The sequence below is a fragment of the Amblyomma americanum genome, chromosome 8 (assembly GCF_052857255.1).
Source record: "Amblyomma americanum isolate KBUSLIRL-KWMA chromosome 8, ASM5285725v1, whole genome shotgun sequence".
NCBI lineage: Eukaryota > Metazoa > Arthropoda > Arachnida > Ixodida > Ixodidae > Amblyomma > Amblyomma americanum.
Genome location: NC_135504.1, coordinates 97,007,700 through 97,035,514, shown reverse-complemented (window position 1 = coordinate 97,035,514; position 27,815 = coordinate 97,007,700). Strand labels below are relative to the sequence as shown.

The 27,815-nt window shown below is 47.0% G+C and overlaps 1 protein-coding gene across 1 annotated transcript in view; it reads right to left on the bottom strand.

Moving 5' to 3' along the window:
* The window catches only part of LOC144102633 (uncharacterized), a 70,458-nt gene that overhangs the window by 9,779 nt on the left and 32,864 nt on the right, over window positions 1–27,815 (bottom strand). The window contains exons 4-5 of the mRNA XM_077635853.1: window positions 13,740–13,813; window positions 11,734–11,836 (exon numbers count right to left, since the gene is read on the bottom strand). Of these exons, the coding sequence (XP_077491979.1) occupies window positions 11,734–11,836; window positions 13,740–13,813 (177 nt within the window). The remainder of the gene's footprint in view (window positions 1–11,733; window positions 11,837–13,739; window positions 13,814–27,815) is intronic.

Here is a 27,815-nt window from a genome sequence, read left to right as displayed (position 1 = left end):
GTTGCAACAAAGTGAAAGCTGTGGGCTCTCATGTGGATGGGAATGTTTCTCCTGCAGACATCCCTTTAATACCATCATGATTACAGAGTGCCAAAATTTATCAATTAGCTCACTCTGGCCAAACAATGAACTTTTAAGAACATGAAAAAGCAAGCTAAATATACCTAGCTTGAACAGCACAGGATTCCTTAATCTTGGCGCCGTTCTAGAACAACCAAAAACCAAAATAGATGGCAGCGTCAACAAATTGCAAAGAGGCCTGATGCATAAAACGACCAGCAGTCAGCGCCTGTGCAGCAGACAAAATTAAAAATTTATCTCATACATCACGCTTACTTGAGATGGGCAAAACGGCTCACTTCAGTGAGACGTGCTCATAGTGTGCGCCACGCTTGCTTTTTCGGTGCGCTGGTGGATGTGCGCGCTTAATAAAGCTCGGAGCCTTCGGCCGTCACAGTGATGCTGTCAAGCGGACAGTGACTCCTGCACGTGCGGTACACATCCAAGGGACTTAGGGGCTGGTTGCGGCTCTTCAGAGGAAGAGAGGGAATGCAGTTGCTTCCTTGCACTGCTAATAGATGGCACGCAAATCGCACCCGGCAGAAGACCCGGCTCTGACGGAACTGTTTATCATGGCTCACTACAACTCATTGAAATAGAGGCCTCCTGCATTTCCCAGGGGGCGCTGCTAAAATGGTGCGAAAGAGCGCCCTCCGCACTGCGCTGGGTAGTAGCAAGCTCAGTCGTCTGCTTCCGAAACCACATTTTACAGTATGGACCCGCCACTTTCGCTTGTGTTGTGCCACGGCCTGCAGCGAATGCCGAAGATTTTTTCAGGGGTGGCACGCTGCGCAAAGGCAAAAAATTATGCCATTCTGTCAACTGCAAGTGAAGCGAGTTGTGTACGAAGTTGAACTTCAGGTGAGGTTTGTGTGATACCAGATTCAGGCACACCAAAACATTTATTGGAAGAAGGGATTCTAATAAACGAATTCGAAGCAGTCATGAACAGACAACTTGTATACGGAACTGCTCAAACTCGCAACGGTACGCGCCGTGCCGGTAGTGGTCTTTCAGCATGCCGCTAAACGGCGGACCTCCAGCAATCCTTGTTGTTGCAGGTAAACAAGTAGCCATGCATGTAGTTGTGACCATTTGTACATTTGTTGTGGCAGGTAAACAAGTAGCCATGCGTGTAGTTGCGACCATTTGTACCTTCCACAAATGATAACTGATGCAGTGCATATGAACGCACAGTAACGTACGTGCGAATCGCGCCCCAGCGCGAGCTCGTGCGCTGCTTGCTGGATGTAGCTTTTAATAACAACTCCCGAACATCGGTGTGCTGTCATCATGCTGTGTTGCCGTCTCATCCCATATAACCCTCCAGGGTGTGCTGCTCGCAGCGGAATAGTAAATTCGCACCGAATCAGCCCAGCCGTACACACACCTGACCGCTTCACCATTTCGTGCCAGTTGGTTGTTGTGGCCGGGTCTCGAATTGTAAATCACCAGCCATGCCTACTGTTGTGTCTATCTGCAGTTTAATAGTGATTTTCTGAAGTGAGATATGTGGACATCACCTGTAATTATATGCTGTGCTTCTCTTACGTTTGCTACTTGCTGTGTTCTACATTCCCTTGGCATGATCTGTAAATTATGCTATGAATACCTTACCTTTTGTTGTTGGCTATGTTGCGCATTCCGTTGACACGATCTGGGAATTATGCCATGCATCTCACTTTTTGCTGCTAGCTGTGTTATGCATTCCCAACTTTTTGGTGCTTACGAAGCTACTTGTTGCTGATTTGCTGTAGAACAACTGCATATGTAGGGACGTGCTAGCAAAGTTGTGTTGTAGGAAGCATGAATTCTCATTTTGCGCTTGTATGTGCTGCTGTTCGCTACATATGCATTTCAGCTTTCACCTCAGCGTGCCATAATCGCTAGTAAATGCACATGCAAGGCTGGCCTGGGCAAATGCAAGCAGGCTGCTGCTGTGGTGCTGTGGGTGAATGGCTTCCAGCCGGCATCATGTACAGAAGTTCCACAAACCTGGGGACGTCCTTCACAAAAGCCGAACATGCCAGGGAATCGATTGAAGAACTGTTAGGTCATAAGTTACCATTTCTCTTTGGGCGCCTGCTGCTTTAATACATGAAACTTGTGCCTGCACGTATTCTGTTGACATGAACTTTAGTTTATTATATTGCAACTACTCATGTCGCAGGCCCAAAGAAGACATTCATTGGGGGCACATGTCCTGACCAGGTTCCCCCATCCTGCACTTATGAACATTTTTGCGAAATAGCCTGTCCTCACAATGATATGCAAAAAATAGCTTCAATTAGTGCCTCAGAAAAACATGAGAACAGGGAGCTTTCAATCAGTAATGAAGCAGCCATGCAAAAATCTCAACTGTCACACCTACGAGATATGGTACAATGGGAGGCTGGCATGCCTGTGGCATGCAGCAACCTCTCAGACACCTACAGTGCTGACCATCTCACGATGCAACCTAACCACAGAAATGACTGAAAAAGAAAGCGTCTTTTTTTCTAAAGTGCTGTGCTCTTAAGAGGATGCCGAGGAGATTGCTGTTAGAAGTCCTGCAGGCTGACTACAAAGATAAATAAGCTGTGATATCAACTCTGTTTTTTTTTTCAGTTTACTGCATTGTGACATTTTTAAACATAATTAGAATGCAGCAAATAGAAAAGTACTTCACGGCTACTGTTTGCACAGTGGCACTATGAACGCGGGATACGGCTGTCAAGTTCAATCGCCCATTCTGTTGTCGCAAGAAGACTACCACTGGATGCTCTTAACGAGCAGATTATGCACAGGAAGCCTTTCTTTGGGAATGCTGTTATGCATGGTAAAATGAATGAAGCATGTAAACTGTAGTGAGCTGATTTTACACCTGAAAGAACATTATAGTGCAAATTCCTTAATTTCCTTAGGACGAAAGATTGAAGCTGTAGCCAGGGCACAGTTCGAGCAATAAGTAGGAGTGCCTGTTTTGCAAGTAAGTGGTAAGCTGCACATGAAGGTCTGTAATGTTAGAAAATTATGTATGGGAGTTACAATGGCTGCCGTAATTTTCAGTTCGATACATATCATACTATTTTTTTCTTTGGGTGGTACACCTTTATGGTGCAACATTCAGTAGCGCTGTACTAGGAAGGAACTTTTTTTTTCTTCTTGAAACTTGCCAAGTGCATGAAAGCTAAACTCGTTACTCTATAACAGCAAAAAAGCAATCAAACATGTAACCACTGCAACCTGATGTTCCTGCCACTGCCCACTCTAACTGCTGGCACTAATTCACTATATGTTGCCTCCGGGCACTTACGCTCTTAAAAAAAGTGTCAATACTCCAGGAAAGATGACATACTTATTGACCATACCAAGGAAATAAGTTTCATAAGTACATTGTGTACAGAAATGGTCACTTGGCAGTCAGAAAGCGCCATCAGTACTATACACAAATGCAAATTGCCATGTATGGAACGAACATAACACAGTGTTTTTTTGTTTATACCTCCAAGCAAACTGTAACAATTGTTGTTGAGCGTGATGAGCATTGTTTGCCGAAAGCAATCCCCAGGCTCGAACATTTTTACTTTAACTTCTTCATTAAGTACCTCGTTTAAGATTCCTTAGCTGCTTATATTTATTCCACTGGTGGCTTGCAGTGGAATGGAAACTATGAGCACATGGCAACAGATTCCAGAGTCGTCACATTGGCTCAGAATTATGTGAAAAGAGTATTGAGTCGATCAAACTGGTTCAGACCACCTGAGTGGTATGTTGCGAACCGAATAAATTGAAATGTTATCGCAGCTGCTGTTATAGGGCCAAGGCACCCATGCTTGTGTGGTTGACTTGTCAATTTGGCTGCACTCGAGACAAGTATCAGTTTAAGCGAGTACTTTAAAATTCCACTTTATTTCCTTCGCACAGTCGCACAAGCCCTCTAGACAAGTGTGATTGCCTCTTTACATTTGTGCAAGCAGTTAATTCACACGTGTAGCTTCTAATACACTGCTAACCACTTGCGTGATCAAATATGTTAGTACACACTTTGCTTAAGTTCTCTGCATCTGAACTAAGATTTGCTGTGGAGCGAAACGAGCGAGCAAGTAACGTTATGGCAGTAACAACAATACATATAGACATAATTATCTCGGCAATGAAACAATAAGCATGATTATAGTCGGATACAGGTCAAAAAAAGGCCAACAGCCCTCAAAGAACCACCCTCCAGCCAGTGGCATCGGCTGCAAATGTGTGTCTCTCATCGGAAGAGAGAGAAAAAAAGTTATTCCATGCTCACGGTGCTCGCAGACTTTTACCAAAATGGCTGCCTCGTCCGTCCATCAGTGTCGCCAGCTAGATGCGCACGTGATCTGACATTATTGCTCTGTACTCATATCCAAGATGGAATTTGGTGAAAAGTGTTATTTGTATGTTTGTATGCGAGGTAAAAACGATTACTCTGGCATTTTGTCAACACTCAGCGTGCCATCAGGAGACCGCTGCTGTTTAGTGATATTTGCGTCGTTCGTCGGTGATTCAAAATGTTGTGTGCCATACAGCGGTGGCAATCCCCCACCTCAAGGATGTTTTCTTGTGCGTGAATTTCTAAGCGTGAGTGTGCGTGTGGTTTGGGCTCCCGTTTCATACCTCCGGTCTTAGTAAAAATATGTTGATGCCCATGCTGTTCTTGTCACACCAGGAAGCACGACAGCTGATGGTAACTGCTGGTTCTTATCTGTTGGTGGACGTACCCGTAAGTGTTTGATATTCGGCTGGTCAGTAGCGCACAACGGTAAACTCACAGAGAGATGAAATGCACGGAGAAAAATGTAAACGAAGCGTCAAGCACTGCATACCCTTTTGCAGCATATACCGAGCTATTTGTCTGAAGGCTGTGCCGAGTGGAAGAGTATTCGTGCACTGCGTGATCCAGCTTTGCTTATTTCCATTTGCTTGGTTTCCTAAATGTGTACGTTATCAAGAAGTGCCAATAAGACGAAACAAAATTTTTGCACCTTTTGACCGTGAATGCACACAAACTGCCAGTTAGTTTCGAGACTTGGATTTTGACTCTTGCGCGACTTGGTAATGTTCTAAGATAACACCGTTAAATAATGTGTTAACTGAATTGGTGTTTTTTTCTCACTTTTGTTTACTGTGTGGTAGGCAGACGCTAATTTGTTACTTCAGAGAAGGAGTACTTCATGAATGAAACAAGAATAGACATGTACTTTGGATTTGTTGAAGTACATAGTTTTATTCAAAGAAAAGGTTTTCAGATGATTATTAAATGCCGAAAAATTCACTTCCATCGTTTCAGCTGTGCCATCACAAGTGAAGCGTGCTTCTGTGACACTACGCGTTAGCATTTCAACAAGTACATTTCATTAGTATAGACAGCTGCAACAATGCATGTCAAGCAATAAAATGTATTACTGGAAGTCTACAGTACCACAGCATGCACATTATGCACCACACCAAATCTTCTGGATGTGAGATGTGCTCCATAGCAGTGCGTTTACAGGAGCTACCTGCCCTGCGTTTGTCATCTGAGTAGCTCTCCGAATTGTAAACAAGAAGCTGTTGCTGGTAGGGCCATCTGCAAGAACACGTGCTATGAAACTAAATACAGCCTTTTAGGTAAAGAAGGGCATCCTTCAGCATTTCTGCCATTCTCACTGCTCTATAAAAATATGGTGTTGGTACGGCCACATTCACAAATGTATCCTATGAAGGCGTATTACAGCATTCACCATCATGAGCAGCACTGAGTGTCACGCTGGACACCAAGCTGTTGTGTGAAGAGTGCACTGCAGGACTGTTTGCAAATGACTCGAACAAAAGCAGACACACACTCACTTATTCACCAAAAAGCATGGCAGGGATGCACAATTCTCATCACAAATTGTAATTAACATCTGCCAAAATTTTAGTGATTTTGCAACTGCATGCAAAACCGTCAAGCGAAAACATTGCTCTGGATACCATGCATGACGTGAATTTTTTCCAGGAAACAAAAATGTTTCAGAGAAAAACGTAATATTAAAAACATTGCTCATGTATGTCATGCATGAAGTCACATTCATCCCGCATTAAATTTGTTTTGGGGCTTCTTGGCAAATTTTACTTCTGTCTACAAGAAATTCTTGTTTAGTACAAAATATTACAAACTGCTGATCAAACACGAGAGTTCTCTCAGTAAATTGGTGACAACTTCCAGGGTAGCTGTGCACAATGTCTTAGGAAGCTGCCTGAATTTAGGTGCAGTAGTTCAAACTTTTATTTTCTGTGAACACGCACTGGTTCCTTTGTCAGTTTTCTCTTCTTCGGCTGACACTTTTCAAATGATTTAGGATTTTTGTATGGGAGCAAATACGCTGCTTCACCAAGGCTAAAAAGAACAACATGGCTGTCATGCAGATTTGCACGTGTTACTGAAACCTGGTATTAGAGGCCAAAAGATACCAAGGAGTAGCATCGCAGGGAGTGGAAGATAAAAGGCAATTAACAACGGCTTAATCAAGTTAACCACGGTGTGGTGAAAATCAGTCGACACCATTGGCTGGTGGGGGTCCTTTGAGGGCAAATTCCACTCTTTTCTTAAGTTGTGTCTGACTATCGCAGTTTTTATCCCTCGCATATTGTAGACCAACTTTTCACAGCATGGATTCCCTTTTTGGGCAGCACAGGAATAGGAATAGCAGTTTTGTTAAGCAGATGGGTGCAGACTGCATCTGTGTATGTAATAGAGTATATAGACCATGGTCAACAATAATCAGCCACAATTAGCACTACGAGGCATCTGTGCTAAGTAGGGATGCATTTATTCTGGGGACTCTGAGAGACTGAGCCGCTATGATGGATCATGTGGCACACAATCAGCGTTAAGAGAGCGGGCCACGTCTTCATTCTTAGGCACAACGTAGCGCTGGTGCATGCCGGTAGCGGAATACGGCAACGATTGGCACACTACACTACATGCAGTTTTCAACCTTGTGGCACCAGTATTCACCGACATACTGTTGTTAGTGTCCACACCTTCTCTATGTGTTCACTGGCTGCATACACTGGCCGAGACAGACTGAGTAACTTTCGAATGACATGGTGTTGCTGTATTATTTTAAATTACAGAGCTTGAAAGATCAACATGATGCAGAGGACAAGGGCACTGCACATAATTTTGATCAAGCAGACTCCAGTACAGTGGGTAGAAGGCGACATGCTTTCAGCAAAGGTTAGGTGGGTCAGCGGTACCTTGAACATGACGAAGATGCAGGTGCAAATTAAGCAATCCATTTTAAGCTCCCCAATACTGCCCTGGGGTCTTCGTCTTGACTCAAGGCAAATTTTAAGTTATCAGGAAGGAGGCAGGCTTTACTTTAGATTTCCAGGGACCCTTTTTATAAGTTGATTTGTAGAGGATAATATAGGCATGTGAGAAAGGCTTCACATCACAAGTGGCACCTGTAGTCTGGTGCTTGGATTAGAAGCTTATCTGTATGCACACACATTCTGCGAAGTAACACAAGGAAGCTTGTGTATGTGGGTGCCCGTTAAATTTGCCATGCACTCATATCGCAGCATTGTCAGTCAACGTGTGCCATTACTACCTAATAAAAAAATTTTTTTTGCTGTCAACGTCTGAACACTGTGAAGCAGTATGCCACTGTTTCACGTCCTGCAACACCATATGTCACAACAGTGTACTTGGAGGGCAGGCTATACCCTCTTGTAGTATTTTACAAGCTTAACACATCAGGGGAACATATCAAAACTAGAGCATGAAAACTGATGCCTTTTTTAATCATAGGCAATCAAGTATGCGTATATACGGCCCGCTTAGTAATCTGTGCTATAAAAACTATTCTGTGCACTGCTCGAGGCATGGAATGTGGATTATGTGCGGATGTGTACAAACATTGCATTTTCTGCTACTGGGCTGAATGCTGTCCTTGAGTTCCCGATGTACATTAACGCAGGGCAGGGTGGCAATACACACTTTTCTTCCCCACATAGCACCACACAGTCAATGTGGTGCTTCATGAGGCAAACTAAACTCATTTAAAATTACATTAAATTTGCCCATTTTAACATGTAATGATCACAGCAAATAAGATCAGGCATGAAGCGATCAAAGACGTTTCTTTGTACCCACTACTATATCTGAATGCAGTGAGCACCAAGGCAGGCATATGACACACACACCACTGAGTTAATCACAGCAAATGACATCAAGAACGGAACACTGAAGCAGGTTTTCTTGTGCTCACTGCTACATAGGAAGGTGACCTTAGGTGAGACAGCTACACAGTATGCAGTCTTAAGTTAATCACAGCAAAAAAGATCAGGAATGAAACACTCAAACAGCTTTTCTCGTACCCACTGCTATATCTCAATGCAGTGAGCATCAAGCCAAGCATACGACACACACACCGCTGAGTTAAGCGGTATTCACACGGGGGACCTCGGCGCGGAGGGACGGGGAGACGAGGCGCGCTACGTCACCGGCCGGCCAAACCCCTCCCCCGCTCCCAAATTTAGTATTCACACGGGCAGCGGGGAGCCGCCGCGGGGGATCTAGACGCGCGAAGCGGCCGGGAGGCGTGGGAGGGGTTAAAGAAAGGGCCGGACGGCCGGTTTTGCTGTTCTTTGAAGACAGCGAAGGCTAAAAAAAAATAATAAAGATTGAAGGGAGATCAGAGGGAAAAGAAACCGAAAAAGGGAAACAAACAGACAGTTCCCAGCACCGGAGCTGAATACACGTCGAACTTTCTGGCGCTAGAGGATCCAGAGCAGGAAATGGACGTCGCAAAAAGGCGCAAGTACGTGTTGTTGGCGGCTCTACTTGAAACCGAGGATGACGACGATCTTTTCAAGAAAAAGCGGCGGTGCTGGGTGAAGCCATGGATGCAAGAAAAGTCCCTTGGTGTGCAGCACAGTCTGTATAACACGCTCCGTGAAGATGACCCGGACGAATGAATACCAGAAACTGCTTCGTGTGCCGCATGAAGTTTTCTTGTGGATGCTGGAACGCATCAGACACCGGATTATTATTATTATTTTTTTTACAACAAAAGCCGCCATCTGGGTTTACCATGCTCAAGGAGCGGGGCTGTGCTGATCTGAGGAGGGAAAATGCCGACAGTCGAGGGGGGAAAAATTAGACGAAAAAAAGAGATGCGTGAAAGATAGAAGAGAAGAAACTCTGAGAAGATGCAGACAAACACAAAGACGACGTATGCCACAAAACGCATCTTGCTCTAACCAGTTCATAAATATTGGACTTCAAAAATGTTTTTATTAGTGCACGCATTCCTCTTCGTCCAACGTGCGCAAAATCCACGGCAAGAAGTAATACACCTCCGTCGACAGCGGAGCGCCACTCACAGCGACCCCAACGCGCGCCCTGCCAAGTGCCGCCTTATCTCCCGGGGACGCGGGGACTGAACGTAGCGGCCGAGCGAACGGTCCCCTCCCCCGTCGGCGGCGGCCGCCGGACCAAAACCGGAAACTGCGTCGCCGCGAGCACCCTCGAAGGCGTGACGTGTACGCAGCCGCCGTCAGTTCGGGAGGGATTCCATCCCCCGTGTGAATACCCCTTTAATCACAGCAAATAAGATCAAGAATGGAACACTGAAGCAGCTTTTCTCATGCTCAATGTTACATCAAAAGGCGATCTTGGCTGAGCTAGCTACACGGTTCGCACTGTTGAATTAATCACAAATAAGATCAGGAATGAAGCACTAGAGTTAATCACAGCAAATAAGATCAAGAATGGAACACTGAAGCAGCTTTTCTCGTGCTCAATGTTACATCAGAAGGCGATCTTGGCTGAGCTAGCTACACGGTTCGCACTGTTGAATTAATCACAAATAAGATCAGGAATGAAGCACTCAAACAGCTTTCCTCGTACCCACTGCTATATCTGAAAACAATCTCGCCAAACTGGGGCCCCGCCGCGGTGGCTCAGTGGTTATGGTACTCGGCTGCTGACCGGAAAGACGCGGGTCCGACCCTGGCCACGGCAGTCGCATTTTGATGGAGGCAAAATGCTAGGTACTAGTGCACTGTGCGATGTCAGTGCACATTAAGAACCCCAAGAACCCCAAGGAACGGCCTGGTTGTCAGCTATGCACAAGAGTGCTATAAACACACTTGTCCTCATCCGCAGAATAGCCAATCGCTCGGGAGGTGCCCGCTCAGATACAGCTCGTCGCCTTGTTCGTGCTGTCTTTCAACCTCGGCTCTTATATCAGGCTCAGTTTCAGCAACTTACGAAACGACAATGGTCTACACTTGAAGCACTCAACCACGAAGCCATGCGAGTCATTAATGGCCTACCCCGAGCAACTCCTATTTGTCTGCTGCAGGAGTATGCGCAGCTAACACACCGGAAGATTTAATTACCCAGCGACAAACCAACAGAGCCCGGAAAGTTTCTCTTCGTCCAATATTCGAGCCTCAACCACCTCCATGAGACTACTGTCACATTACATCAACAAGCCAGCTCGTCATAATAAATCGGGGTTCTATTCTCCTCCGGTACTATCAGCATTTTCTGCGCAACATGATGGCTGCATTCTTTACACAGATGTCGCCCTAACCCCAATGGGGGATCAACTGCTTTTATAAGCCCGACACACCCTCAACTCTACAGCCACCAGACCTACTGTACTGACAATTCATCATCTCTTCCCTTGGAGCTGCAAGCGATTTTAAATGCTATAGCAGCTTTACCTGACGACCCTCCTTATAGCCAGGTGCACCTAAAGCAAGTCCGTGGTACCCTTCTTGCTTCCCAGGCCATACATGCTGCTTGCAAGTCTTACCCGGTCCCTATATTCATACTACACTGGGTTCAAGCACGCACAGATCTCGATAGCATCGCATCTGACATGATATCTCGTTTAAAGGACGTTCGACAAACTCCCCCTGCCTCTTTGCCACCAGATCCACTTCTGACACATTTACCATCTTCAGCTTCCCTCAGGCGGCGTACACGTGCTCTTATTCCCTTGTGTACCCACCTCCTTCCTCCTAACCTATCACGGATGGAAGAGGTCTCTCTGAGGCGGCTCCGCGTCGGAGTGGCCCTTACGCCCACAGTTCGGCACCAGCGGCAAAGTGAGAAGATTTCTGTGCCGGAAAAATGCCCTCACTGCGACACACCCGCTTCTGACACCACTGTCCACCACCTTGTACGGACATGCCCAGGAACTTCGCTGGTGCGCGCTCGCGTTCAAGAGGCAGGCCTGTCCTCAAACAATGAATCCGATTTCCACTTGTGGATAACGAAAAACATTTATGCCTGAAGATTATGTGACTTTTTATACATAACCGGACTTCATGCCTTTCTGTAACGTCTTATCGTTTGTTAATGACATCATGTTTTATGCCGCAAGGCACATTTAGCGTACCAAATAAATAAATAAATCTTGAGTTGATGCCAGGGTAGGTCATCCACGTATGTTGGCTTTCATCTGGTCAGCAAGAGCTCCAGTACAGTCAAAGCACTGTGCAGGCCTCTGTTGCTTTATGTGGGGTGATGGCTGCATGGTAAGTGAAAGGTTCTAAAATGTAAAGACATCATAGTTGCAGGTTTGCAATGTAAAGGAAGTAATAATGCTCAGAAACGCAATAATTACACACCATGAAGACGAGGTGTGCTGCATAGAAAAATTTTCAACTTACATCATTGTTTTTTTCCTCGAAGGTTTCCTCGGACACAGTTTGCATGTCTGGAATGTTGCTCCCAGCAGTGCAGGAACTCTGCTTTTGGCCTCTTTTCTGCCATCTAAACGTTTGTTTGGAAAGACCAGAAAAAAAAAAAGCTATTGAAGTTTACTCCTAATCACAGCAGACGAAAAGCAGGAGTCACCGAGAAGCATCCCACTGAAAGTTGTACAGAGCGCAACGGCCACAGCGGCCGATGTTTCCATCCACGTAGTAGCATCCCCCTCCCCCTCATCCCCCCCCCAAAAAAAAACGGCCCACTCGCCTTTGAAACCGTGCATGTGCAAAAGACTGAATTTCAGCAATGCAGATAATCAAGCAAACCTCAAGGCAGGCGAAGCAGCCAACGTTGCGCAAAATTTCGCTCACCCGGTGCGTCGAACTGCAATTATCCAGCGCGCCCAGTGGTCTGCTTCGTGCAGCCTTGAAGGAAAACGGTAAAATCTGATGTTGGGATCTAGACCTTCTTGCTCATGGCAGCCCACGACGCAGCAGTAACGACGGTGACGCTTTTTCGAGGCTAGGCGGGTCTCTCGGGCAGACCGATGTCGTTTCCGTCTGCTGGCTCATTTCGTTCCGCGCTACACGGAGCTTCCGCTTTCGAAAACAAGCCTACTGCTGGCTCGCCGCATGGTCTTTACAAGTGATGATTCTCTTCGCGCTATCAACAGGGCAGAAAAGAGTGCGAATCGACGCAAACCGCTGGCTAGAAATGTGCTTCGCCACAGCCAGGGCTCAGTACTACTAGGGCGCCTGTAGGGACCATAGTACTACCCAACCAACTTTTTTTGCCACCACCAGGCGCCGCTACTATACCTCAAACTCCACTGCAAGAGGCCTAGAGAGAACCGGTCCCCTAAAAGAACCGCTGCTCACTTTTACTGAGCCACGGCTCACTCGCTCTTTAAAAAGAGCGGCTCAAAAGATCCCGCTCGCTCCTGAGCGACCCATCTCTAATGCTTACGCAATGCATTTTACACAGAGATACGGCACAGTCCCTACGCACAGCTGCAAAAATTACTACACACGAATAAGTCGTAGGGAAAGAAATTTGATGAAATCGCGTTAAACGGCCTTAAATTTGACAGAACACGCATAGTAGAGCTCTTAAGCAGCATTCGGCAGTACTCTGCAGCACTCGTTTCGTCAAAACAAAAACAGCTGTGTGCACAATGATTCTCGGCGAATTCTGTTCAGCACTGCTTCTCTACCTAGGATACAAGAGCAGCCTGTCGCACTGCAGATCTTGGCACTTCGGTACTTGGAAAAGGCAAGCCCTGAGACCGCTCTTCCATAACATATCCTTTGTAAAATGGGAACCAGCATGCATGAAATAGGATTGCTTACCATTCGAGGCAGGTGCGCGGTAGTGCTGAGCAGCTCTACAGTCTCCACATCACGGCAACGCTCGTCTTTTCCACTAACACCGACTTCAGGACAACGATTGCTACATTGCAAATACATTCTGGCGCATGAACACGCGCACATAATAACATCGCCCGTGCTTTCTGACTTCAAATCTTTACAATGTGAGCGAGCGCCGCCCTTTCTGCCAATTATAGAACAATGAACAGAGAAACGAAGACGAACGAAGACGCCGCGGTGGCTGAGTGGTTATGGCGCTCGTCTGCGGGCCCGAAAGACGCGGGATCGATCCCGGCCGCGGCGGTCGAATTTCGATGGAGGCGAAATTCTAGAGGCCCGTGTACTGTGCGATGTCAGTGCACGTTAAAAAACCCCAGGTGTCGAAATTCCCGGAGCCCTTCACTACGGCGTATCTCATAGCCTGAGTCCCTTTGGGACGTTAAACCCCCATAAACCGAACCAGAACAAAGAAACGCATTCGGCAGAGCGGCTGTTTCTGCCTTGATAAGTCATATACGGTACTTGGAGAGCATCGAACGAACCTGCGCACTTTTCCAGTTATATATGCACACTAAAAACACTTCAGTTGGCTACGGTACCTCGAAAAACGCGGTTGAAATCGCGTTCTCGTGAACTGCTGGAGCAGAAACACCACGACGCCACGACGAGCAGGCTGCAAAAAAAAAAAAAAAACAAGAGTGAACTGGAGGATAGTGTGTCGCAGCAAAATTGAGGCAAAATTAGGGTAATTTCCGCTAGGATCGCTGCGAACGTTATCCTTCTCTAGGTGCCTTTTTAGATGCGGCAGAACCCGCGCACTCCGTAGCGTAGTGGTTAGTAAACTCGCTTCACACGCGGGAGACTACGGCTGGATTATAGTGAACTATAATACCTATCTAATGGCGCGAACGGAGGCGCGCGGCAGCGCAGCGGCTGAGGCAAAACGCCTCTCCTCGCCGCAAGGGGCGCTACTGCGCCTTTTTCTGGATATTAGGGGAGCCTATGACAACGTTACTCAGGAGCATTTGTGGGACATATTGGGCACATTGGATGTGGTAAATGGAGTAATTAATCTTTTAACAGATATATATAGAGGTAACAGAGTGCTCATAAAATGGGGAAAAATATATCAGGGCCTGTAGAGATACAGCGGGGGCTTAGACAAGGATGTCCTCTGTCCCCTTTGTTGTTCATGTTGTACCTGCAAGGTTTGGAGGCCAAGCTAGAGGGAGCGGACTAGGCTTCAACCTATCTTTTTTCAAGCAAGGCGAATTGATTAAACAGACATTACCGGGACTAATATATTCGGACGATATAGTGATAATGGCTGACAACAAGGAAGACCTGCAGAAGTTGTTAGACATATGCAGTACAGAGGGAGATAGATTAGGCTTCAAGTATAGTAAGGAAAAATCTGCAGTCATGATATTTAATGAAGAGGGCGGCGAGCATAGAATACAGGAGTTCGTGCTAAAAGTAGTGAATGAGTACAAGTATCTTGGGGTGTGGATAAATAACAGTGTTGAGTATCTGACAGAGCATGAAAAATATGTAATGAATAAAGCTAGTAGGAATGCAGCTGTCATGAAAAATAGGGCACTGTGGAGTTACAATAGGTATGAGGTGGTAAGAGGGATCTGGAAAGGGGTGATGGCCCCTAGCCTGACATTCGGGAATGCGGTCCTGTGTATGAGGCCAGATGTTCGAGCAAGGCTGGAAATTAGGCAACGGGGAGTAGGGAGGTTAGCTTTGGGAGCACATGGCAATACACCAAATCAGGGGGTACAGGGTGATATGGGATGGGCGTCTTTCGAGAGCAGAGAGGCTAGCAGTAAGATAGCATTTGAGGAACGATTGAGAAGGATGGAGGAAAAGCGGTGGGCTAGGAAAGTTTTCAGATACCTGTATATAAAGAATGTTGACACGAAATGGAGAAAGCGAACTAGAAAATTGACAAGCAAATACCTGGACAGCAGTAAGGGGGCAAATCAGCAATTATCGGTTAAGAAAAAGGTTAAAGGAACAGAGAGAGCTTTGTGGAAAACAGGGATGCTGACGAAATCGGCACTGGAAACATACCGGACCTTTAAACAGGAAAATGTCAAAGAAAATATCTATGATAATTGTAGGAGAAGTTCTTTGTTGTTTGAGGCCAGGACTGGAGTTTTGCGGACTAAGACGCATAGAGTCAGGTACCAGGAGATAGACACTTTGTGCATTGCGTGCGGAGAGGAGGAGGAAACAGCTGAACACTTGATACTTTTCTGTAAAGGGCTTCACCCTACAGTGGAAGGCAGCGGGGCTGACTTACCCAAGGCATTGGGGTTTAGGGATAGTGAAGGGAAAGTGGATTTTAAGAGGTTAGAAGTAACCAAGCGAAGGTTATCTGATTGGTGGCTAAAAGCAAGACAGGAGTAAAATTTCACAAGACATGGCTAGGTGGCTTGAGACACCGCCCGATGTAAAGGGTTCAGCCGTATCCATCCATCCATCCATCCATCCTAGCCCCGCGTTGCCACTGCCGTGCTGCTTCTCACATGCGGAACGGCTCTCCGGGCGCTGAACTGGCTGAACCGAAGTGTTTTATCTGCGTTCTACGTTTCTGCGTGGCTCCTCGAGCTGTAAACTGTGAGTGATCCGGAGAAAAATCGTCTTGCTTTTGTGAAGTTCGTGCTATAAAGGCACTACAGAGAGGCACGATGCCGAAAAGGAAGACGGACTCCCATTGCTTTGCTCCGGGCTGTCGGAGCGGTTATCCAGGAGCTCCTAAGGCGTCTTTGTTCGCTGCTCCCACGGACGACGAACTTAAAAAGAAGTGGGAGCGCAATCTGCGAAGAGATGACAAACCTTTCACTGAGTCTTCAGCGGTCTGTGAGCGCCACTTTGAGCCCGAGTGCATATTGCGGGACTACATACACATCATAAATGGCTCCACGGGGAAGTCGTCACTGGCACATGGTGCGGTGCCTACCCTCCTGCCTGACTGTCCGTCTTACCTTTCTGTCCGAAGAGCGAAACAGAGGCCAGAAAGAAGGCCAGCAACAGGAAGCGTTTCGGTGCCCAGCAAGAAGCTATGACAGGACGCACAGAATGAAAGTGCAGATGTCGCGCAGGAAGCGCTACGTCAGCCTTTAACAGATGTTTCGATTTCCGAGCTGAACGCTCTAAATGAAGCTGCAGGCCCCACCGAGTGCGAGCCCTTCAGAGTTAACATGCTTCGAGGAGTGATGCTTCCCTCAAAAATCTGGTGCCGGCTAAATTGCAACAGTGACGCCAGCGTGCTCTTCGCAACAACATCGATACGAAGAGACACCAAACTTGAAATTCTTCACGAGAAATCCGTGCTGTTCTGCGCATATGAGGACAAAGTGTCTGCGCAAATGTTTCTTTGGGGTGCCTTGTGTGGAGACTTCACTATTGATTCACTCACTGCCGCGAATCGTGTTCTGCGAGAAGCTGATGCCAGCACTACCTGCAGAGGGGCCATGACAAGTGTGGAGTTTAGGGGCATGTCGCACATTCTAACACCGAAGCTACGGTCTGCAGCAGCCACATTTGGAGGTTTTGTCTTCAGCACAAGGTGCCTGGGAAAGGTTTCCTCACAAGGTAATTTGTACATTGCAACCTTTATTGCTTTTGGCATCTCTGTTCCAATATTTCACATGTAAGTCATACATATACATGTACACAGAGTTTTTTTTTTTTAGGTGCAGTTTGTGAAGAGTGCAAGTCCACACGAAAGTGCCTTCTTAGTAGAAAGTCGCGTACCTCAAAACCGAGGCTTTATGTATCTAAAAAAAAGTTACTGCTAAGCAACTAAAACTGGAAAAACAAAAGGCAGCACGACTTCGAAACCGTGCATCAGCCATGCAGGATCAGCTGGCAGCAATGGAGGCCAAAAATGCAAGGATTTCCGCAGACGACTTTAATGAGAGAATAGCAAGCCTTCCAGCCAAACAGCGTGAGGCAGTGCATCATGTTTTTAAAGCTTCGCAACGTAAAACTACCCATGGCATGAGGTATTCAAATGAGTGGGTGCTTGAGTGTCTGATGATGAAAATGAAGAGCCCCGCACTGTATGAGCACCTTAGAAAAGAAAAAATACTTGCCATCCCCAGCAAAACAACTCTGAGGAAGTACCTAAAGTCATACAAGACAGGCTTTGGTTTCAACATGAAAGTACTTGACGTGCTGAGCAAAAAGACTAGCTCAATGGATGAGTTCAGGAGACATGGAGGTCTCATTGTAGACAAAATGAAGTTGTCTGAACACTTGTCGGTCACTACTACGGGTCACATCGAAGGTTTTGTAGATCTTGGCCCTTTTACATTAGAAGAAGATAAACACACTGTCTGTGACCATGGGATGGTTGTTATGTTTATCCCATTTGTTGGCAAGTGGACTCAAGTGCTCGCAGCATTTGCCACGAAATGAAACATAAAAGGAGCTCTACTCACAAAAATAATGCTGGAAGCTGTGATTTTGTCAGAAAAGGCAGGTTTGAAAGTCGACTTTATCACGTCTGACGGAGCCACCTGGAATAGGAAGATGTGGAATATGATGGGCGTCCGCGCATCTTCAACAAGCACGAAGTGTGGTGCACAACATCCCATGGATCCAGAACGTCGGCTCTATTTTCTGTCGGACTTCCCTCACTTGATAAAGTGCCTACGCAATGGCTTGCTGGCCTCCGACTACCTGCTGCCAGAGGGTCGCGTAAGTGCTGTACACAGGTTGAACCACATTATATTTTACTAGGAAGAGAACAACTATGTAACATATTTTTTTACATTTCAGGTGTCGCTGAAAAGTGTCCGCAGAGCCATTGCTCTTGATGGCAAAAATGTTGCATTACAAGCCCTGTACGGGATCACATCTAGCCACACAAATCCCAACAGTTTTGAGGTTCAGAGGGTGTCTCTAGCCTTTCAACTCTTCAGTGACAAAGTCGTTAAGGGGCTGCAGCTGCACAGGGCTGAGATTGAAGAGACCTGCGGGAACATTTCGGCTACTCTCCATTTTTTTGAGTGAGTAGCAAAACTTATTTCTTTGCTGCTGAAAACTTTTCCATCGTAACGACCATAAGACAGTCTCGTTGTTGTGTATTGTTTCCTGATTTGTGCTAAGCAACTTATCTCTGTTTCAGGACCATCCATGATCTGATCCATGTGATGACATCTCGCTTCACTACCGAGGCTCTGCGTCCTAATTCTCCATCTGTTGAAAAGCTTCGCTCATTTTTGTTGCTCCTGAGTGCATGGGAAAAACACACTAATGGAAAGGAGGGCTTTTTAAGCCAGTCCACAGCTACAGGACTACGTGTTGCACTGTCTAGTGTGCTGTCACTGTTGGAGTACTTAACAGAACGTGCAGGCTTCAACTACCTGATGACCAGTAGGCTAAGCCAGGATCTAGTTGAATATCTTTTTGGAATTGTGCGCCAGTCTTCAGGGTGCAATACCCACTCAACACCACAGCAATTCATAGTTACTGTGAACTGCCTTACATTCAACAACCTTGCGCACTCTGTTTCCACGGGAAACTGCGAGCCTGGCATCCTCAGTTCCCTTTTGGATGCAGATGCTGGCCAGCAAAGCTCCCATAGTGGCAGGCAGGAACTTGTTGATAAACTGCTAGATGCAGGAAACATAGATGTAGCAAATGCAGTGCTCCCGAAATTACCCCCAGGTCATTCCACTTGCACTGTGCCATCAAGTGACAGCCGGCTAATATTTTATATAGCCGGTTATGTGGCCAGGAAATGCGTCCTGAAGACAAACTGTGAGAGCTGCCTCAATTTGCTTTTGTTGACCAAAGAGGCGGCTGGGAACTTAAACCTAGCCCAGTTCACTCGCATGAAAGACAATGGTGGTCTTCTGTATCCCGCTGCCGCCCTGTACAAATTTGTAGCTCACCTAGAAAATGCGTTCACAACATGTTTTAGCCTCCTAGAACTACATGCAGACAGTATAATTGATATTGTAGATGTGGTTAAGGCAAAAACAGAGCTCAGACTTGGCTGCCCAGACCACTGCGAGAATGTTGCAGCCGAACTCACTGCTTTTTTACATAACAACCCGCCTTCACTTTTTTTTATGAAAAGCATCAATAGCAGCAACAACCGGAAGCGTCAAGCTTCTAAGTACCTGAAAATGAGTCGATGCACTTAGATTTGCGAAGCACCCTGTTAGGGTAGCTGCAAGGCCAGCCTTGTTTTCACGGATGAAATTTCTATGTAACCTAATTTAGGCTGCTTACGCCAATAATGTGCCTGCCATTGAACCAATATTTTCTTCAGTTTTTCTTTTACATGTCCGCACTTGCCAATAAAAGTATAATGCTCGCCTCTCGTGTATTATCAACCTGGCTTATGTCATGCATACACTGCAAGTAGAATTTTCCGAAAATTGGGGTGGAAATATTTTCAGTCATGGGTAATATTTTCTGAAAATGCGTTTCTGAGGCCGCTTAGCCGTCTCAGAAAAAAACTGATTTCCGTAAGACTAGATCACACGTAGGCGCGCGGACAGATGAATGAGGGGTGTAGTTCTCTATAATTAATTCGCCGCGGTGGTCCGGTGGTTATGGTGCTGGGATGCTGACCCAAAAGACACCGGTTCGATACCGGCCGCGCCGATCGCATTTTGATGGAGGCGATATGATAGAGGCCCGTGTACTGTGCGATGTCAATGCACGTTATAGAACCCGGGTGATCGAAAATTCCGGAGTCCTCCGCTACGGCGTCCCTAATAGTCTGAGTTGCTTTAGGACGTTAAACCCCGTGGTACCAAAATATAATCGCAGGTAAACAATATCAGCCTGATAAAAGATGCATCTAGACAACTAACATCCGCCGTCAAATCCGTGAGCCTCTCTCATTGCCCGACGCCCTTTCTCGCTAGCAGACGGTATACGACGACGCGGTTTTTCATCATCGCCGAAATGCTCAAAGTGTCACGGCGGGGGAAAAAAGGTGCCTATGAAGTTACGTTGAAGCTAGTTGAAGCAAATGACATGCATGTTTATTGACTACAGGCGTATTAGTGAACCACACTGTAACAACGACTCGGAGAAACACACACAAGCCCTGCCGCGGTGGCTCAGTGGTTAGGGCGCTCGACTACTGATCCGGAGTTCCCGGGTTCGAACCCGACTGCGGCGGCTGCGTCTTTATGGAGGAAAAACGCTAAGGCGCCCGTGTGCTGTGCGATGTCAGTGCACGTTAAAGATCCCCAGGTGGTCGAAATTATTCCGGAGTCCTCCACTACGGCACCTCATTCTTCCTTTCTTCTTTCACTCCCTCCTTTATCCCTTACCTTACGGCGCGGTTCAGGTGTCCAACGATATATGAGACAGATACTGCGCCATTTCCTTTCCCCCAAAAACCCAAAACCAAACACACACAAGCTACAGTGACGACGCCGCTAGAAAAAGTTGCAGTGGCGCCACCTGGTGGTTTCTACGCCAAACGGCACGCCCGCGCCCTTCCGTTCACGCCACTAGGATAGTTCTAGTTTACTATAGGCTGGATGATGATGATGATGGCCTCTGGCTGAATGGCACGTACCCACAGTGGGGGATTGGCCAGCGTACATTGTTGATACAAATGCCCACATGGGTAAGGAGTGGAATAATTGGATAATTTTGTGAAGAAGGCGCAAATTTGGAGAAAAAAGGTGAACAAAAAAGCAAATGAAAAAGCCGTGTAATTCACATTTTAGCACAAGAATCGACCTGATGCCCGTGAATAAAATCGCACACCGGTTTCAAGGCATATCCCTTGGCGCTTGCCCCAAAGGAGAGTAGTATCGAAATAAATAGATGGAGCCCCAGTCGAGTGAGGGGGATCTCCAAGTATGTTCTACGGAGTGAAGCGAGCCGCCGGCAAAAGAGGAAAAAGTGATCTATTGACTCTATTTCGCCACAAGACTCACAAAGGTTGGTCAGCGATAACCCTGATCGGCATAAATAGAGGTTTAGTCGCGGTATTCTGCAACGCAAGAGGGTCATGGGCACCTCACATTTCCTCGAAGTGCACATCCTCACACTCCAAGGAAATGCCAGGTGTTGAAAATCCGCTACAGCAAGGAGAGGCTCATGGCTTAGTAGCGGAGGCGCTGGAGCCGTTGGAAGCGTGCTGCAGTCAAGAAGACAGTATTGGGTACAAATGGGAAAATAGGTCCCCCAAGGCCGGACTAAGCTAAAAAATCAGCCCTCTCATTAGAGACAATGCCACAGTGCCCAGGGACCTAGTGAAAACGAACGTCTGTAATATTCGACGGAAGAAAAAAACCGAAGGGAACGGCTCATAGGAGTATCCCTCGATTTTTCGAGTGCTGTCAAGACGGAAAGGCTGCCTGAAAGTATAATAACCTGAGAGATATCGCAGAGAATCCTGATTAAGGCCACCTCAATGGCCAGAAAATCGGCGCCAAAAATAGGGGTATAGTCTGGGGCCCGAAATGAATAACTCCAATCGAGAGCCATTGAGTAAATGCCAAGGGCTGCCTTTTCATTTTGCTGGGAGGCGTCTGCAAAAACGACAATATGGTCAGGAAAATTATCCAGATACTCCTCAATAAGCCCTTTTAATACACTGGGAGGCAGATTTTAGCATTCCCTGGGAGAGTGTCATCAAATTAGATCACAGGGTAAACGCGGCGGGGGATAACTGGTACTAGGAATTTATTGATACGGAAATTTTTGAAAGCAGGGAATTAGTGAACACAACCTGAGGAAGCTTGTACCTAGGCCAAGAAGTACAAAAGAATAGATACGAGTTCGTTGTGAAAAGGGGGTTAGCCAATCCAGGAACACGCTCCAGAGACCTTAAAAACGTCCGCACAGTAAGAAGCGGAAATCTCGAATTAAGATCAGGTATCCGCGCCTACAAGTACAGCGCAGAATTCGCCACTGATTTAGGCAGACCTAAGCAAAGGCGCAGAGCGCGGCGTTCCATAACAAACAAGGGTTCAAGCTTGTACTTCGGGCAGCCAGAAAAGAGAACAGAGCCGAATTCAAGTATTGGCCGCAATAAGGCCATATAAAGAAAGAGCAAAGTGTCACGACGCATACCAAATTTTTTTGTTGCTGATCCTGACCAACCGGCCAAGGGTACGGCTCGATTCCCTCTGAATGAACAATTTGTTTTTTCTTTTTTATTTTATTTGAAATCAGTGTTTGTTTCAGTGCAAACAAGCCTTGGTAGCGAAAAAAAAATAAAGACAACTGAAACTGAAGTTTGTGCAGCGCCGCCCTGCTGCTCCCGTGGCAGTTTTTTGTTCAGCCATGCCCTGTCCTTATCAGAATATTCGATTCGTTTGCACTACGTGAACTGGTTCTCGCGGTCCTGCACTTCGCCATTCGTTCCAGCGGTGCAAGATGGCGCCGTCTGCACGATGCTATTCGTTCCAAAGAGTGCGGACGTTGTGCAGGTCTAGTTCAGGAAAGTTCAGGAAAACTGTGCACCTCCTTAATGGTCGGTGCCGAAATGGTGCAGCTGTAGCCGCCATGGAAGCAGACGACGGCTTTCGCGACGATGGCTTGCGCTTTGCGATAAACGGCGGACATACTCAAATTATTCCACTCGTCGATGACAACAGTGCCTCACATGGGTCCGCCGACTCTCATGGAACGTAAGTGGCCACCCGAGAAGGCGACGACGGATTTGGGGACGGCGTCCCTCGCCGGCACTTTGCATCTCTCGACCATCGTGCTCTCGACGGACCCGTAACCGGCGTCTATCGATCCTTTCTACTAATAAAGTTATATTAGTGCTCGAAGCCGGTTATGTTAACTAAAAAGTAAATGCGTGCATGCAGAGCATGATGCACATTGTTGCAACAACCGCTTAGCATGCAAGTCGGCGCGCGCGCACCTCAGTCGTGTTCAGTAAAAGAACACACGTGCGTTTCGCTTAGCTGCCGCAAGGTTGCATCGAGACTGATTCATGTCAACACTTCGCTGCGATGTGCTGTTTGAAAATTCTTCACGTGGTTCGGGATGTTGGCGGCCGTTGATTTGGGCGCCAGGCTGCTGGCTGCAATTTGGTGGCGACGCCAAGGCTAGCAGACGACCAGGCCTGCACTCGACCATTCGTTTTGGAAGTAAGCAGCACTTGAACTGCTGGAACTGGCGCTGCACGCTCGCGGCACCGCTGCGGAACTTTACAGAACTGGTGCAGGGAGTGCAGGCGAATCGAACGGACAATTCCTCACTGGTCGGTGCCGTAATGGTGCAGCTGCAGCCGCCATGGAAGCAGACGACGGCTTGCGCGGTGATGGCTTGCGCTTTGCGATAAACGACGGTGATACTCAAATTATTCCACTCGTCGATGAGAACGGCGCCTCGCACGGGCCCGCCGACTCTTATGGAACGTGAGTGGCCACCCGAGAAGGCGGCGACGGCGGTGGGGACGGCGGCCCTCGCCGGCACCTTTCATCTCTCGACCATCGTGCCCTCGACGGACCCGTCAGCGGCGTCTTTAATTTGTACTAATAAAATTATAATATTAGTACTCGAAGCCGGTTTTGTTAACTAAAAAGTAAATACGTGCATGCAGCGAATGATGCACGTTGTTGCAACAACCGCTTAACATGCAACTCGGCGCGCGCAGACCTCAGTCGTGTTCAGTAAAAGAACACACGTGTGTTTCGCTTAGCTGCCGCGAGGTTGCATCGAGGCTTACTCATGGCAACGCTTCGCTGCGATGTGCTGTTTGAAAATTCTTCACGTGGTTCGGGATGTTGGCGGCATTTGATTTGGGCGCCACGCTGCTTGCTGCAATTTGGTGGCGACGCCAAGGCTAGCAGATGAACAGGCCTGCACTCGACCATTCGTTTTGGAAGCAGCCATTGCCAAGAAGCACTTCAACTTCTGGAACTGGCGTTGCACGCTCGCGGCACCGCCACGGCCCAGCCGCGGAACTTCACAGAACTGGAGCAGAGAGTGCAGGTGAATCGAACGGACTTTATAACGGCCGGAATCTCCGTGCCACGCAGCGCCAATTTTGAATGCGCGTTTAGAGCACACCCGACGTTGCTCTCCAAACTCCGATCTGTGCTTTTAGCAGATGAGTAAGAGAAACACGCCCCTCAAACAGTGCTGGGAATTGTTCCGTTCAGCTTGAGGTCTGCGAGCTGCAGTGTGTGTCACGCAGACGTGCGCTGCCACTGAACGAAGTTTTCGTCTGCGAGGTGACTGTAGTGTTTTCTTTCAGCTTGTGAAAGAGGGAAAGTAAAGCACAAATGGATCAGCTCAGACTTGGCGGCGGCGCACTTCATACAAAGGAGCGAATGTTGCGTTGTCAAGGGTGCTACAGCCGCCGGTTAGACATATATGTCAGCCGATGGATGCGCGAGCTGCATGATTGCCAAGCATGAACGGCTGGGTCATCGACAAAGTGGGCACACTTCGTTCTAGTCAGTGTGGAAGTATGAGTGAACTCAGAAGTGCAATCAAGCCGCCTTACCGAACTGCAGTGCAGCGTATGCAACAAGGATCGCTTTATTCAAAACATGCGCAGTTATCCACTTAACTGCATGAAAAAAATGTAGTAATGAAGAAGACATAAGGGCACCTTCGCACATCAGGCTATAATGAGAGTGTGTACATGCTTGCAGTAGAAATGGAAAAAAACGCGGCTAAAGTAGATATTGTTCATTATTTTCAACTGGAAAACGTTGTACATAAGTGATCTTTATTTACTTTCAGTGTATAGTCAACAGTAGGCAATGAAAAGGCTATTTTAAATCGGCTTGAGCCCCCAAAACTCCACAACTGCACCTTCAAAGGGGGAACGAACAAAATTTTTACGTTCCGCATTTTCTCATACATTGGTAAACTTAGATAACTGTGCGTGGCAATCTGTTAGGTACCGGGTGAATAGACTATGATTGCGGTCACGAATACATACAGAAACTGCAATAGCTGTTTGTTCAGTCGCTCGCACTCCGGCTCATCGGGAAGGCTAGTATGGTTAAGAGGCACAGGTTAATAAAACCGCAAAGAAGTCATTGCAGCTCTTTGTACATGTTACGTGAGCACTAAATTTACTTTTTTTATACTTGTTACTTTGTTACTTGTTTACTTTTTAGTAAATAAATTTACTAAATTTAAAGCTTTTTCGCTTTAATTTTCCTGTTTCTCAAGCTCAAAGAAAGCACACTATACAATCCCCTCGCCAGTGACGGTGCCCAGGGTAGGCGAGGGTTGGCGCCACACCACAAATTTGCTTGACCACATTGCAAATTTGCCTACCGTTTCAGGAGCAATGTAATTGGAAGAAAAGGGGGCACATGCACAACCCTGTGACGCCACTTTTATGATTATGATATGGCCTTTATGCTTAAAAAGAAGGGGATCACATGCATTAGTGATATAGCTGTAGCTCTGCGACATAATGAATTTGCTATCTTGACACGTTTTTATGAAAACCTGTGCCGCCAAGAATTCTTCCTTCCTTTTCGGCGTCCGACTCCCAAACCTCGGTGGGGCTCTTCCTGTGGCCTTTATTATTGTTTGTTTTTGTTATTTTGTTTTGCTTTTACGTTTAAGGTTTTGAATGCTTTTGTGTCAAATGCATGACACTGTTTTTGCTACGATTGAGTGAAACTGCTATTGCTAAGATTTTGTTTGGATTATCTTTCTATTGTAACCTAGTACTTTGTGTAATCTTTACATAAGCTAGGGCTTTAAGCGAATTGTAGATAAGTCTTCTGCGTTTTGTTGTTTAGGTTGTGATTTGGATATTGCTTATTGATGCAGTTTGTGATCGAGCGATGCAGCGGTGGCACATGATAAATGAGGGTTATAAATGTGCCCCATTTCTTCCAATAAACAGTTGGTAGCGTGAGCATGTGTCGTCTTTTTCTTGCTTGTGTTGTCTTCATTACGACGCAGTTTTTTCAGTCATGCACCAACTCGCCCCACAGGCCGTCATTCTAAAGTGACAGCGTACGTCTGCGTTTCGCACACTGCGCAGCTCGCAGGCGTCATGCTGAACGAAACAATTCCCAGCACTGTTTGAAGGTCGTGTTTGTCTGACTTAGCTGCTAAAAGCAAAGATCGGAGCTTGGAGAGTAACGCCGGGTGTGCTCTAAACGCGCATTCAAAATTGGCGCGCGGTGACATGGAGGTTCCGGACGGCAGCAGCAAGGCGGCGCTGCACAAACTTCAGTTTCGGTTGGCTTTCTTTTTTTGCTGCCACGGCTTGTTTGCACGAAAAAAAAGTGATTTAAAATGAATAAAAATAACAAATAAACTGTTCGTTCATCAAGAATCGAACCCTAGCCTTCCGTGTGTGAGGCGAGTTCACTAACCACTACGCTATGCAGCGCGCGTGTTCCGCCCCCTCTAAAGAGGAAGCTAGGGAAGGATAACGTTCGCAGTGATCCTAGCGTAAATTACCCTTTTTTTCCTCAAGTTTGATACGCAGGCGGCATAGGCGTTTGCCACACTCTATTCTCTAGTTCACTGTAGCCCGACGGTACCGGTGGCCGCCTAGCGGCTGCAATTCAGTTTCGCATTCAGCTTTCACTTACAATGTGTACGGGAGCTGCAATGCATTTGCAACATCGGGGCAGCATACACAGCGATTTCTAACAGTTGTCAGTTATGGAGAATAAGAAGCGATTAAACATGATATATTTCTTCGTATTGAAAGGTTACCATCAATTGGCCCCCTTTCCGATTTTTTTTTAATTTTCACTCCAGCAGCTGCCTTTTGATGGTGGCAAAACGTATAAAAAATTGTAGCCTATGTCGTCGTCGAAAGAGGAGGGGAGCATGAAATGTATGGCAGGCAAACTTAGCGTTTTCTAGGATGGCTCCCTCATGAACAGATATCCCGGAATGCTCCCGAAGAAGTTGGGACGCTGCCTTTGGGAGGGGTACCTTCTCTAGTTCGGCGGCAGTGTTGTTGACACGGGACAGGTGTATTGCGGTCGTACGGCAGCGTTCGTGCGAACACGTGTAATATGGATCTGTGGCATGGAATCAATGGCGGTGTTAGGTACTCCTTCGTGGATGCGTCTTGTATGTTTGCCGTTCACCGCAAGCCGGGGCGCACGCACCTTCTCAACGACCCGTCTGCACGCGCGTCGTCCTGGCGCCGCGGCTTTTAGGGCCGTTGTACGATCGTTTCGGAGCGCCTTCCGCCTCGTCCGCCTCGCGAGCGGTCCGCCAGTTTTCGGCCGCCAGGCGGACGTGAGGCGGAAAGGTGTTGTACGATCACTTTGGCGCTTGCGAGCGAGGCAGATGTTCCCAGCTTTTCGATTGGCGCGCTCGGCAGTGCCTGCCGTCTAATCGCGTGCGGCGGTACAGGCATGCATGCTTGTAGCAAAACACGCAGATATCTTGCAGTAGGGATAGCCCGTATTAATTTCGGCGTACTCGAGACATCCGTTCCGTCAACGCTTTTTTTTTTGCCGCAGGATTTTCGTCGAAGGTACAATCGTGGTCGGCTGTGATATGCGTGGGAAACGACATGTGGACCATTTATATCCAAGAGACCGAAACATATCGCGAACTCCGCCTCGTTCGTCGCGATGTTTTCACAACGGTCGACGATTTGCCAAAATAACAGAAGGCTGCCCCCTCTGAAAGTTAGGCTACCCTCAGGTTTTCAGAACAACGATGCTCTAGTGCTGTTTGTTTAAGTTCATAACAAGCTCTGG